At 42.5% G+C, this 14,529-nt stretch overlaps 2 protein-coding genes across 5 annotated transcripts in view; one reads left to right on the forward strand and one right to left on the reverse strand.

The window, feature by feature from the left end:
- The window catches only part of LOC110494404 (phosphatidylinositol N-acetylglucosaminyltransferase subunit Q-like), a 36,787-nt gene extending 26,750 nt beyond the window's left edge, over positions 1-10,037 (reverse strand). Inside the window, exons 1-7 of one of the 4 annotated variants that reach the window (XM_036942095.1) lie at positions 9,714-10,037; positions 7,591-7,840; positions 6,803-6,989; positions 5,330-5,583; positions 3,583-3,779; positions 780-911; positions 474-594 (exon numbers count right to left, since the gene is read on the reverse strand). In XM_036942095.1, the coding sequence (XP_036797990.1) occupies positions 474-594; positions 780-911; positions 3,583-3,779; positions 5,330-5,583; positions 6,803-6,989; positions 7,591-7,743 (1,044 nt within the window). In that variant the 5' untranslated portion in view covers positions 7,744-7,840; positions 9,714-10,037. Of the gene's footprint in view, positions 1-473; positions 595-779; positions 912-3,582; positions 3,780-5,329; positions 5,584-6,802; positions 6,990-7,590; positions 7,841-8,382; positions 8,515-9,144; positions 9,381-9,713 lie in introns of those variants that run through there. The other 3 variants (XM_036942093.1, XM_036942092.1, XM_036942094.1) reach the window with 3 other exon arrangements.
- A 68-nt stretch (positions 10,038-10,105) lies between these two features.
- Positions 10,106-14,522, forward strand: LOC118936530 (protein-lysine N-methyltransferase EEF2KMT-like). The gene is made up of 8 exons (XM_036942098.1): positions 10,106-10,526; positions 10,662-10,724; positions 10,851-10,931; positions 11,104-11,205; positions 11,506-11,639; positions 12,155-12,399; positions 13,444-13,593; positions 14,247-14,522. Exons 1-8 carry the CDS (start codon positions 10,401-10,403, stop codon positions 14,345-14,347), a joined length of 1,002 nt encoding a protein of 333 aa, XP_036797993.1. The 5' UTR covers positions 10,106-10,400; the 3' UTR covers positions 14,348-14,522.
- Positions 14,523-14,529: the final 7 nt, after the last annotated feature.

Consider the following 14,529-nt stretch of genomic DNA (forward strand, 5'->3'; position numbering starts at 1 on the left):
AGGGGGTTATTCTAGGGGGATATTGGGTTGGATATTGAGGGGGTTATTCTAGGGGGATATTGGGGAGATATTGAGGGGGATATTGGGTTGGATATTGAGGGGGATATTCTAGGGGGATATTGGGTTGGATATTGAGGGGGTTATTCTAGGGGGATATTGGGGAGATATTGAGGGGGATATTGGGTTGGATATTGAGGGGGATATTTCGTAGGGTAAAAACGACCCTGAACCTCTTTATAATGTGGCAACGTGATTATATTTGAAGCGTATCGTCACCAATGTGAGTTTTACGGAGGTGGTTATGTAACTAGACTTTAGTCAACTGAGCGATACATAAATAGTCACCTCTCGATACTGAACATTGTTGAAGACATTTTTAAAAGAAAATCTCTCTGACAGATTATAAATGAGGTTTAAAGGTAATTGTTGTACATTGCTTTTGCACTGGGGAAATGTGGTCCATGATATCTTACGTCAGCAGCAGGTACCAGTGTGTCGGCCAGTTTGCCTATACGGTTCTCTCTATACATCCACGACACCAGCAGCAGGCCCAGAGACACATCCACAAAGAACGACACAAAGATATTGGCTTTCCTGTGTGGAGAGAAAGAGAGAGAGTCACTACTTTTGACCCGAGGTCAGTGGGGCTCTGGTCAAATGCACTGCACTATACAGGGAATAGTGTGCGAATTTGAGACGCAATGGGGTGAGTTTAGATACCATCTTGTAGCCAGTCTGCCACATGGCTGTGTGTGTGTGTGTGTGTGTGTGGTCTCTACCTCATGAAGTGGTTGTGTGCGGTGGCTCTGGTAGGAGAGCAGACTGTCTGAAGGTGTTCTGTTCTGTAGCTCAGCTGAACACACGTAGACAACTTACTGGAGATGAACCTCATCGGGCGCACATTCAATATCCTGGGGAGACAGACAGACACATTCAATATCCTGGGGAGACAGACAGACACATTCAATATCCTGGGGAGACAGACAGACAGACACATTCAATATCCTGGGGAGACAGACAGAAACATTCAATATCCTGGGGAGACAGACAGACAGACACATTCAATATCCTGGGGAGACAGACAGACACATTCAATATCCTGGGGAGACAGACAGACAGACACATTCAATATCCTGGGGAGACAGACACATTCAATATCCTGGGGAGACAGACAGACAGACACATTCAATATCCTGGGGAGACAGACAGACACATTTAATATCCTGGGGAGACAGACAGACAGACACATTCAATATCCTGGGGAGACAGACAGACAGACACATTCAATATCCTGGGGAGACAGACAGACACATTTAATATCCTGGGGAGACAGACAGACACATTCAATATCCTGGGAGACAGACAGACACATTTAATATCCTGGGGAGACAGACAGACACATTCAATATCCTGGGGAGACAGACAGACAGACACATTCAATATCCTGGGGAGACAGACAGACAGACACATTCAATATCCTGGGGAGACAGACAGACACATTCAATATCCTGGGAGACAAACAGACAGACACATTCAATATCCTGGGAGACAGACAGACAGACACATTCAATATCCTGGGGAGACAGACAGACACATTCAATATCCTGGGGAGACAGACAGACAGAAACATTCAATATCCTGGGGAGACAGACAGACAGACACATTCAATATCCTGGGAGACAGACAGACACATTCAATATCCTGGGGAGACAGACAGACAGACACATTTAATATCCTGGGGAGACAGACAGACAGACACATTCAATATCCTGGGAGACAGACAGACACATTTAATATCCTGGGGAGACAGACAGACAGACACATTCAATATCCTGGGGAGACAGACAGAAACATTCAATATCCTGGGGAGACAGACAGACAGACACATTCAATATCCTGGGAGACAGACAGACACATTCAATATCCTGGGAGACAGACAGACACATTCAATATCCTGGGAGACAGACAGACACATTCAATATCCTGGGGAGACAGACAGACAGACACATTCAATATCCTGGGGAGACAGACAGACAGACACATTCAATATCCTGGGGAGACAGACAGACACATTTAATATCCTGGGGAGACAGACAGACAGACACATTCAATATCCTGGGGAGACAGACAGACAGACACATTCAATATCCTGGGGAGACAGACAGACAGACAGACACATTCAATATCCTGGGAGACAGACAGACACATTCAATATCCTGGGGAGACAGACAGACACATTCAATATCCTGGGAGACAGACAGACAGACACATTCAATATCCTGGGAGACAGACAGACAGACACATTCAATATCCTGGGGAGACAGACAGACACATTCAATATCCTGGGGAGACAGACAGACAGACACATTCAATATCCTGGGGAGACAGACAGACACATTCAATATCCTGGGAGACAGACAGACACATTCAATATCCTGGGGAGACAGACAGACAGACACATTCAATATCCTGGGGAGACAGACAGACAGACACATTCAATATCCTGGGGAGACAGACAGACACATTCAATATCCTGGGAGACAGACAGACAGACACATTCAATATCCTGGGAGACAGACAGACAGACACATTCAATATCCTGGGAGACAGACAGACAGACACATTCAATATCCTGGGGAGACAGACAGACAGACACATTCAATATCCTGGGAGACAGACAGACACATTCAATATCCTGGGGAGACAGACAGACACATTCAATATCCTGGGAGACAGACAGACAGACACATTCAATATCCTGGGGAGACAGACAGACAGACACATTCAATATCCTGGGGAGACAGACAGACACATTCAATATCCTGGGAGACAGACAGACAGACACATTCAATATCCTGGGAGATAGACAGACACATTCAATATCCTGGGAGACAAACAGACAGACACATTCAATATCCTGGGGAGACAGACAGACAGACACATTCAATATCCTGGGAGACAGACAGACAGACACATTCAATATCCTGGGAGACAGACAGACAGACATTCAATATCCTGGGAGACAGACAGATGAACACATTCAATATCCTGGGGAGAGAGAGAGAGAGAGACAGACAGACGAACTGGGTCAGTGTCTCTTGGCACATAAAGAGTTCCAACTGACGAACGTACAGGATCCAGTGTTGGTATCCAGGTGGTTAGCAGACAGACAGGTACTGACACACCCCTTACCTGCTACTACAGAGGCTGGTCCACAGTGTTAGTATCCAGGTGGTTAGCAGACAGACAGGTACTGACACCCCCCTTACCTGCTACTACAGAGGCTGGTCAACAGTGTTAGTATCCAGGTGGTTAGCAGACAGACAGGTACTGACACACCCCTTACCTGCTACTACAGAGGCTGGTCCACAGTGTTAGTATCCAGGTGGTTAGCAGACAGACAGGTACTGACACACCCCTTACCTGCTACTACAGAGGCTGGTCCACAGTGTTAGTATCCAGGTGGTTAGCAGACAGACAGGTACTGACACCCCCCCCCCCTTACCTGCTACTACAGAGGCTGGTCCACAGTGTTAGTATCCAGGTGCTTAGCAGACAGACAGGTACTGACACACCCCTTACCTGCTACTACAGAGGCTGGTCCACAGTGTTAGTATCCAGGTGGTTAGGAGACAGACCGGTGTTGAGGCCTGTTTCATCAGTTCTACTATAATGGAGCCCTCCCGTCCCTCTGATTGCCAGTGGGTCATCTTCACTGGACCGTCATCATACTTATCCAGGAAGAACAGCGGCTCACTCTGACACACTGTCCCAAACACCTGCAGCAGCAACAACAATTACAGACAACACATATGTATTACAACAACAACTACAGACAACACATGTATTACAACAACAACAACAATTACAGACAAAACATATTGTATTACAACAACATAACAATTACAGACAACACCTGTATTACAACAACATAACAATTACAGACAACACCTGTATTACAACAACATAACAATTACAGACAACACATATTGTATTACAACAACATAACAATTACAGACAACACCTGTATTACAACAACATAACAATTACAGACAACACATATTGTATTACAACAACATAACAATTACAGACAACACCTGTATTACAACAACAACAACAACAACTACAGACAAAACATATTGTATTACAACAACAACTACAACTACAGACAACACATATTGTATTACAACAACAACATAACAATTACAGACAACACATATTGTATTACAACAACAACATAACAATTACAGACAACACATATTGTATTACAACAACAACTACAACTACAGACAACACATATTGTATTACAACAACAACATAACAATTACAGACAACACATATTGTATTACAACAACAACATAACAATTACAGACAACGCATATATATTACAACAACAATTACAGACAACACATATGTATTACAACAACAACATAACAATTACAGACAACACATATGTATTACAACAACATAACAACTACAGACAACACATATTGTATTACAACAACAACAACAACAATTACAGACAACACATATTGTATTACAACAACAACATAACAATTACAGACAACACATATGTATTACAACAACATAACAACTACAGACAACACATATTGTATTACAACAACATAACAACTACAGACAACGCATATATATTACAACAACAATTACAGACAACACATATTGTATTACAACAACAACATAACAATTACAGACAACACATATTGTATTACAACAACAACATAACAATTACAGACAACGCATATATATTACAACAACAATTACAGACAACACATATTGTATTACAACAACAACATAACAATTACAGACAACACATATTGTATTACAACAACAACATAACAATTACAGACAACACATATTGTATTACAACAACAACATAACAATTACAGACAACACATATTGTATTACAACAACAACATAACAATTACAGACAACACACATGTATTACAACAACAACATAAGAGGTAAACAACGCATATATATTACAACAACAATTACAGACAACACACATGTATTACAACAACAACTACAGACAACACATATTGTATTACAACAACAACATAACAATTACAGACAACACATATTGTATTACAACAACAACATAACAATTACAGACAACACATATTGTATTACAACAACAACAATTACAGACAACACATATGTATAACAACAACAACAACATAAGAGGTAAACAACACATATGTATAACAACAACATAAGAGGTAAACAACACAGGAGAGGATAGAAAACCCCTGTGTTCAATGAGCAACAACATCTACATGTAAATCAGGCTGTGAGTCCACGTCCTCACCTGTGGTAGTTGTGACTCAGTTTGAGGGTCTGGAACCCCGTTCTCTATGGGGTGCAGCTGAGACAGCATGACCTTCCTCTGTTCATAGTGGATAAAGATCACCTTGTCCTTCTCTCCTCCTCCTTCCTCTCCCTCTACTTTATTCTCTCCTCCTCCTCTCTTTGTTCCTCCTTTCTTTCCCTCTCCTCCCTTTCCTCCTTTCTCTCCACCACCATCCTCTTTCAGCTCCTTTTCCTGTTGTATCAGCTTCCCATCTACGGCAAGGGCAGAGGGACATTTTATTAGAGATGCACTGCATGATGATAACAACAGAAATATCCACCTTTTGATTAAATATATACAGACATCTGTGTCTCTTTGGATTAAAAAGAGCAGAGTGAATTAAGCTATCTAATTTACAAACTCTTGTTAACTTACTTTTGCTATGAGAAAACAGTGATGCAGTGATGCAGGTCTACAGACAGAACATTCATTTCAGTGTGAGAAAACAGTGATGCACGTCTATAGACAGAACATTCATTTCAGTGTGAGAAAACAGTGATGCACGTCTATAGACAGAACATTCATTTCAGTGTGAGAAAACAGTGATGCACGTCTATAGACAGAACATTCATTTCAGTGTGAGAAAACAGTGATGCACGTCTATAGACAGAACATTCATTTCAGTGTGAGAACACAGTGATGCACGTCTATAGACAGAACATTCATTTCAGTGTGAGAACACAGTGATGCACGTCTATAGACAGAACATTCATTTCAGTGTGAGAAAACAGTGATGCACGTCTATAGACAGAACATTCATTTCAGTGTGAGAACACAGTGATGCACGTCTACAGACAGAACATTCATTTCAGTGTGAGAACACAGTGATGCACGTCTACAGACAGAACATTCATTTCAGTGTGAGAAAACAGTGATGCACGTCTACAGACAGAAAGCCATTCCGTCAATAATTCGATATCAACAGTTGATCTCCAAAGAGAGTGATCTCTGAATCAAAACAAAACACCTTTAATGTTGTTACAAAGTCTGCATCCCAAATAACACCCTATTCCCTACATAGTGCACTACTTTAGACCAGAGCTCTATGACACCCTATTCCCTACATAGTGCACTATTTTAGACCAGAGCTCTATGGCACCCTATTCCCTACATAGTGCACTACTTTAGACCAGAGCTCTATGGCACCCTATTCCCTACATAGTGCACTACTTTAGACCAGAGCTCTATGACGCCCTATTCCCTACATAGTGCACTACATTAGACCAGAGCTCTATGACGCACTATTCCCTACATAGTGCACTACTTTAGACCAGAGCTCTATGGTACCCTATTCCCTACATAGTGCACTACTTTTGACCAGAGCTCTATGGCACCCTATTCCCTACATAGTGCACGACCTTTGACCCGGTTAAAAGTAGTGTCGTGTATAGGGAACAATAGGGGCCACTTGGGATGCAAACGGAGACTTACTCGGGTCCCTTGTGAGGACGTGACACCTGAAGCCTATCTTGCCCATCTCTCTACTGAGCTGGAGCCACTGTCCCTGGGGGAAGATGGTGCTGAGGTCCCTGAGGAAACTCTCCATGCCCTCCTGGCCCTCCTTGGGCATGCTCCACGAGCCCAGCACCGTCAGATCCACCCCACTCTGGCCACGCATCTGGACCAGGGAGAGTGGATAGGAAGGTTAAAACACACACACTCTCTACCTGCTGTATGTACTGTTTGACCTGACACACTGACTTACAGATTTAAAAATATATATATATATTCATATTTAAGGTCAGTTAAGAACACATTCTTATTTACAATGACGGCCTACCGGGGAACAGCGGGTTAACTGCCTTGTTCAAGGGCAGAACGACAGATTTTCACCTTGTCAGCTCTGGGATTCGATCCAGCAACCTTTCAGTTACTGACCCGCCCCTCTAACCATTAGGCTACCTGCCGCCTCGGATACACACTGACTGACACACACACGCTGACTGATACACACACACACTGACTGATACACACACACACTGACTGATACACACACACTGACTGATACACACACACACTGACTGATACACACACACTGACTGATACACACACACTGACTGACACACATACACACTGACTGACACACATACACACTGACTGACACACATACACACTGACTGACACACATACACACTGACTGACACACATACACACTGACTGACACATACACACTGACTGACACATGCACACTGACTGATACACACACGCACACACTCTACCTGGTGGATGTACTGCTTGACCTGTCCAGGGATGAAGGGGTAGTGGATAACAGCTAGCACCACGGCCGAGTTCTGTCCTGGGATCCATCGCCCCACAAGCAGCCCACTGTCTGCCTTGTTACAGCACTGAGGGAAGAATATCTTCAGCACCATGGTGGGACTGGAGGTCAGGGGTCAGAGGTCAGGCACGCTCCTTCAGTCTAACCTCCTGGGGTAGGTGATCACAGGTTAGCCTAGTGTCTTCAGATACCTGCAGAATGGAGAAACATTTTGTGAAGGAAGAAATAATTAGCATACCCATTACCCAGCTACACTAGTTACTAATAATCAGTACCCATTACCCAGCTACACTAGTTACCAATAATCAGTACCCATTACCCAGCTACACTAGTTACCAATAATCAGTACCCATTACCCAGCTACACTAGTTACTAATAATTAGTATACCCATTACCCAGCTACACTAGTTACTAATAATTTGTATACCCATTACCCAGCTACACTAGTTACTAATAATTAGTATACCCATTACCCAGCTACACTAGTTACTAATAATTAGTATACCCATTACCCAGCTACACTAGTTACTAATAATTAGTATACCCATTACCCAGCTATACTAGTTACCAATAATTAGTATACCCATTACCCAGCTATACTAGTTACCAATAATTAGTATACCCAGCTATACTAGTTACCAATAATTAGTACCCATTACCCACCTACACTAGTTCCCCCAAAAATAAGTAACATAGTTAAGGTCTGTATATAGTTTAGTTATACTGTGTATACCAGGGTTTCATCTTGTCACATTGTGAATGTCCTCGTGTGGTGTGAGCCGATGTTGTTTAATAAACATGACCAATAATCAGGAGGGTTGTCAGAGTGACTCACTCCAACTGTTAGCAGACATTTCAATTCAGCAATCAGGACCAGCTGTTTGTTAGTCAACTCAAACGAATCATTGTGGGGCCGCTTCAGTGGAGTTCCGTTGCCTTTGTCCACTGCTGCCCTCTTCGTGTCCTTCAGAATATTGAGCCTTGCATTCGTGTCCATGCCAACCATGCCTGTGGGCTTAACTATTGATTTGGCTGTCGTGCTTTAGTTTCCCGTCACATCTATAACTGCACTATTGCTGCCTAAACTACGTTACATGTTAATATAACATTTAAAACTATTTTGGGCATTAATCGACTGTTTGCAGTATACGTTTGAGACAAAGTGAGACGCTTATTTTTATTAAATGAGCACAAATAGGCCCTAATCGAAGTTAGTGCACACTCCAGCCAGCGTCGGAAGCTGTGCGACACCCGTATCGTATCGTTATCAGTTGTCAAAATAAAATCAACAGCAATCAACAATAGTTTCTGTATATCTCTCTGATGTGATGCATATCTTCAATGTCAGTGATAATATATTCTGCAGGCAGTTATCCACACTGGGCGCACAGTGCAAAGAGACAGACATTAGCTTATGTTAGCTAACTTAGTAACGACTAAATCCGTCTTCAGCTAGTTAACAACATTTCGGCAAATAATATCAAATATTCCATACCTGCAGGGTTGTTTATTTCTATTCGAAGAAAATCTGCTTTTGTCAATATGCTGTCAATACCGTTTCAAACAGATTTGGGATCGTACCGTTACATGATTTACCCTTCAATTGTTAAATTGAAGTTAGCGTCTGTTGGTAGCCATCTTTGTTGTTGATAGACCGTCAACATTTACGCTCCGGTTGGAATATCATTGCAGTAACAAGAGTTCCGGTGGATTGCTGGATGAGATGATGTAGCAGTTCTGTGAATAATCTGAACTAAACCCTCTGTTTGATAGTCATTTCCAGCCACAACAAAAAGCTTGATATTTAGCCTAATAATATCAAAATATAATCATAAAATACTACACTTTATTATGGCCACTGAATTCCACTACCACTGAATATTCTTTAAAAAAATATCCCATCCATTTCTGCCAGTTGAAAAGGACACATTTTTCATTATTACCAAAACGATTGTAATCAAACATATAATCTCATTTCGACTCAATAAGGCAGCCATAATATCAATTTTTTATATATAGTATTACAAAATTTGAAAACATCCCCGTCGAAATGACATTTCTGACCTTCAATGTTCAGACCGTGTTGTTTGCTGTTTGAGGTCATTCTGTTGAATGAAGAACAACTGTAGAGGTGTTATCTTCTCTGAATGACACTGCAGGAAAAGAGCGGGCTGATAAAAGCTTTAGACAAGTAGATATTATGAGTAACCCACATCCACTGTCCATAATATCTTACACCCTTGTGCACACAGCTTGTTCATTTAGACGAGATCTTAATTCCACCTGAAATGTCAAAGAAAGTCACATTTCAGAAGAATAGCCATGTCCTTATGCAGCTTTAGTAGGCTACATTATCGTAATCTGGCACATTTTGGGTGCTTCATTTATTTGGGATGACAGTTGTGGAGGCAGAGATAACACAGACAGGGGAGTGGTCTCAAACAGTAGACTTGTATCAACTTCAAGGGTTGCACTGAGAACAGTAGGCCCACAGATACAGGTTCTATTGGGAAATAAAATACAGCTCTCATCTCATTGTAAAGGTTTTCTAATTTGTACTTTCTTAAAAAAAAAAAAAGATGTATCCCTTATCACGTTACTGTCTGTCATGATTATACTACATTGACCATCAGGCATTGCGACAGGAGAAGTGCTTCTTGGGTAAAAGAGGAAGACAACAAACTCAGGGAAACACGTGGCCAGCCTGTGGTTTAGTGTAATTCAATTCTCGGTTGGTTGAAAATTAACGAAATGTATCTGTCTAAGGATCAGACCGACAAAACCGAAGTCACGTGCATAAGGAATAGAGCAGACGTTATATATGACTTTAAAGTCTCCTTTTTCACTATGGGTCAACTGCCAAATTTCCCATGGAATGTAAGTAGCGGGGCTGCTTGCATGTTGTACTGTAGGGTCTGCGTCATAAATTGAATGTATTTCTTTATTTTTTATTGTTTAGGAAGAGTAAGACATGAATACAGTAATAACATAATTTGTTGTTGTTTTCTACAGTTCCTTGAAAGGGAGCTCGAGAACGACAGCTCATCAGAAATTATTCTAGACATTCTAAAGCAGGTATTGCCTGTCAAAAGCATTATTTTTTTTAAATGTCACACCTATTTAGTTAAATATATAGAAACAGTACATTGGATTACCGAGTTGGAAACCACACTAACAATTACTATGGTCACCTGTTTCCAGACATGCCTTCATCCACTGTGCTGTAAACATCCTCCCTCAGTAAGATATAGGAGACTGTTTCTGTCTCTGCTCATCAAAAGGGTGAGTTCTGATATATTTTTTGTCTGGTATCATTCTGTCAGAAAATTGTTCACTCTTGTACTGGTGCATTTTAAAAAGGCAATTCTTACACGTTTCACATGAATACAATACAGTATAACTATATTATTAAAGCAAACAACAGTAATGTGATGCTTCTCTTCCCTGTGTGCAGCATGAAGCCAGTGGGAAGGAGCCCCTGGATGAGCTCTATGATGCACTGGGTGAAGTCCTGGGGGTAGAGGAGGGGACAGAGTGCTACAAGAGCTATTTACTGGTACTACACACACACACACACCACACTGTATTTAACAGAAGCTGTAGTCTACATTTTCTGCAGACGCTCTTATCCTGAACAACTTCCAGTAGTGAGTGAATACATTGTTTTTGTACTGGTCCCCCGTGGGAATTGAACCCACAACCCTGGCGTTGCAAGCACCACGCTCTACCAGCCGAGCCACACCTCTATTTTATCCTTTAAAATAATACAATTATTATTAAATTCAATATTACTTTAATTAAATATTAATTTTAATATTTACCGTACGTGTGTGTGTGTGTGTGTGTGTGTGTGTAGCCGTGTGGAGAGGCAGTGAGTCTATCAGAGAGTACAGCTGTGATCTCTGAAGGAACTACAGGCCTGGTCACATGGGAGGCAGCTCTTTACCTCGCTGAATGGGCTCTGGAGAACACACACCTCTTCACTGATAGGTTGGTACACTACTGTGTGTGTTCTGTCATTGTGTTCTGTCTGGAGAACACACACCTCTTCACTGATAGGTTGGTACACTACGGTGTGTGTTCCGTCTGGAGAACACACACCTCTTCACTGATAGGTTGGTACACTACTGTGTGTGTTCTGTCTGGAGAACACACACCTCTTCACTGATAGGTTGGTACACTACTGTGTGTGTTCTGTCATTGTGTTCTGTCTACAACTCATACTGTGGTTACTACTCGTAATCTCAATCTGGTGTGTGTTTATTGTGAGTCTCCTCTCCCTGTGTGTGTGTGTGTGTGTGTGTGTGTGTGTGTGTGTGTGTGTGTGTGTGTGAGTGAGTGTCCTCTCCCTGTGTGTGTGTGTGTCCTCTCCCTGTGTGTGTGTGTGTGTGTATCCTCTCCGTGTGTGTGTGTGTGTGTGTGTGTGTGTGTGTGTGTGTGTGTGTGTGTGTGTGTGTGTGTGTCCTCTCCCTGTGTGTGAGTCCTGTCTCTGCTCTCTCCTACAGGACAGTCCTAGAGCTGGGCAGTGGTGTAGGGTTGACTGGTATAGCAGTGTGTAGGTCCTGCAGACCCTCCAGCTACGTGTTCAGTGACTGTCACCTCAGCGTTCTACATAGACTGAGGGACAACGTCCAGCTCAATGGGCTGGACAACCAGAACTCTCCCAGAGTGAGTGTGGAGCATCTGGACTGGGAGGAGGTGACAGAGAAGCAGCTGAGAGAGATCGGAGCCGCCACGGTCATCGCTGCAGGTAGGAACATGGCCTGGCTCTATTCTATTCCATCCGTAAAGCTGAAGATCCTCTTTAAAGGCAATGTTCCCTCTGTCGAGACTTCCTTCACAATAAACACGGCATATGTCAACTCAGTCAGAAATCACCTTTACATGTGTAGACAGATCTCCTGCGGTGCTTTGGCGATATGGATTGAATACAGCCTTTAATTACAACAAAAAGTATATATTTCTCAAAATATATTATTAGTTAGCCAGTTACCTGGCAGTGACCTGGCTGTTACCTGGCAGTTACCTGGCTGTTACCTGGCAGTTACCTGTCTGTTACCTGGCAGTTACCTGGCTGTTACCTGGCTGTTACCTGGCTGTTACCTGGCAGTGACCTGGCTGTTACCTGGCAGTTACCTGGCTGTTACCTGGCAGTTACCTGGCAGTTACCTGTCTGTTACCTGGCAGTTACCTGGCTGTTACCTGGCTGTTACCTGGCAGTTACCTGGCTGTTACCTGGCAGTTACCTGGCAGTGACCTGGTAGTTGTTACCTGGCAGTTACCTGGCTGTTACCTGGTAGTTACCTGGCAGTTACCTGGCAGTTACCTGTCTGTTACCTGGCAGTTACCTGGCTGTAACCTGGCAGTGACCTGGCAGTGACCTGGCAGTTACCTGGCAGTGACCTGGCAGTGACCTGGCAGTGACCTGGCAGTGACCTGGCAGTTACCTGGCAGTTACCTGGCAGTTACCTGGCTGTTACCTGGCTGTTACCTGGCAGTTACCTGGCAGTTACCTGGCTGTTACCTGGTAGTTACCTGGCAGTGACCTGGCAGTGACCTGGCAGTTACCTGGCAGTTACCTGGCTGTTACCTGGCAGTTACCTGGCAGTTACCTGGCTGTAACCTGGCAGTTACCTGGCAGTTACCTGGCTGTTACCTGGCTAACTAATTGATCCAGCTTTCTGCTGGTGAGGGATCAAATGTGTTTCCTAATTCTGTCAGCTGACACACGTCCTGTTGTTTCCTAATTCTATTGTTGTCGGCTGACAATGTCCTGTTGTTTCCTGTGTTATAGACGTAGTTTACGATCCAGATATCATTGGCCGTCTGGTGAAGCTTCTCTCTAAGATCCTGAGGTGTTCGGCCAATGGCAGCCCTCCTGATGTCTACATCTCCTCCACCATCAGAAACCCAGACACATATAACAGTTTTAAACACCAGCTAGGTCAGTACTAAACCTAGAGCGTTGAGAGAACTAATGAAAATAGCTTTACAAGTTGAATGTATCATTAGTAGTAAACCGACTGCTTCAAAGAACAGCTGAGTGAGGAGACTCTCCAACCCCATAGATACTGTAGAGGATGAATCTCAATAGTCTTCCAAGTGGCCTCGTCACCTTGTATGTCGGGTTACAGTAAAGTTCTAGGTGACAACCGATGTAAATAAGGGCTTTATAAATACATGTGATTGATCTAGTCCATCTCCACTGGTCTGGAGAGATCTAATCCTATAGCCTTGGATGAATTCCTTTCCTGATGGATCTATAATTATAAACATCTGAAACTGATGGATCTATAATTATACACCTCTGAAACTGATGGATCTATAATTATACACCTCTGAAACTGATGGATCTATAATTATACACATCTGAAACTGATGGATCTATAATTATACACCTCTGAAACTGATGGATCTATAATTAGACACATCTGAAACTGATGGATCTATAATTATACACCTCTGAAACTGATGGATCTATAATTATACACCTCTGAAACTGATGGATCTATAATTATACACCTCTGAAACTGATGGATCTATAATTATACACCTCTGAAACTGATGGATCTATAATTTTGTTTTTCTCTCCCACAGAAAGTTCTGGAATCCAACATGAGGTCATGACAGGACCAGTGACCCATGTGTTCTTTTACAACAGACAAGCCACCATAGAGATGATCAAACTCTACATATAATAACTGCATCCTATTACCATTGTAAGTGCACTACTTTTGACCAGGGTCCATAGGGCTGTGGTCAAAAGTAGTGCACTAGATAGGGAATAGGGTGCCATTTGGGATGCACACAATATGAGACCAAGCCAGAACCAGATGTGTATTACTGTGTAATAAAGTCTTTATTTACATCAAATATTTAC

This window comes from Oncorhynchus mykiss, chromosome 13 (genome assembly GCF_013265735.2).
Source record: "Oncorhynchus mykiss isolate Arlee chromosome 13, USDA_OmykA_1.1, whole genome shotgun sequence".
NCBI classification, from domain to species: Eukaryota; Metazoa; Chordata; class Actinopteri; order Salmoniformes; family Salmonidae; genus Oncorhynchus; species Oncorhynchus mykiss.

Excerpts from the sequence above, each read along its gene's own strand:
- LOC118936530 (XM_036942098.1), top strand. The coding sequence starts at position 10,401 with ATGTATCTGTCTAAGGATCAGACCGACAAAACCGAAGTCACGTGCATA. Across the intron at positions 10,725-10,850 it reads TTCTAGACATTCTAAAGCAG|ACATGCCTTCATCCACTGTG; the intron begins GTATTGCCTGTC and ends ACCTGTTTCCAG. Across the intron at positions 12,400-13,443 it reads CGCCACGGTCATCGCTGCAG|ACGTAGTTTACGATCCAGAT; the intron begins GTAGGAACATGG and ends CCTGTGTTATAG.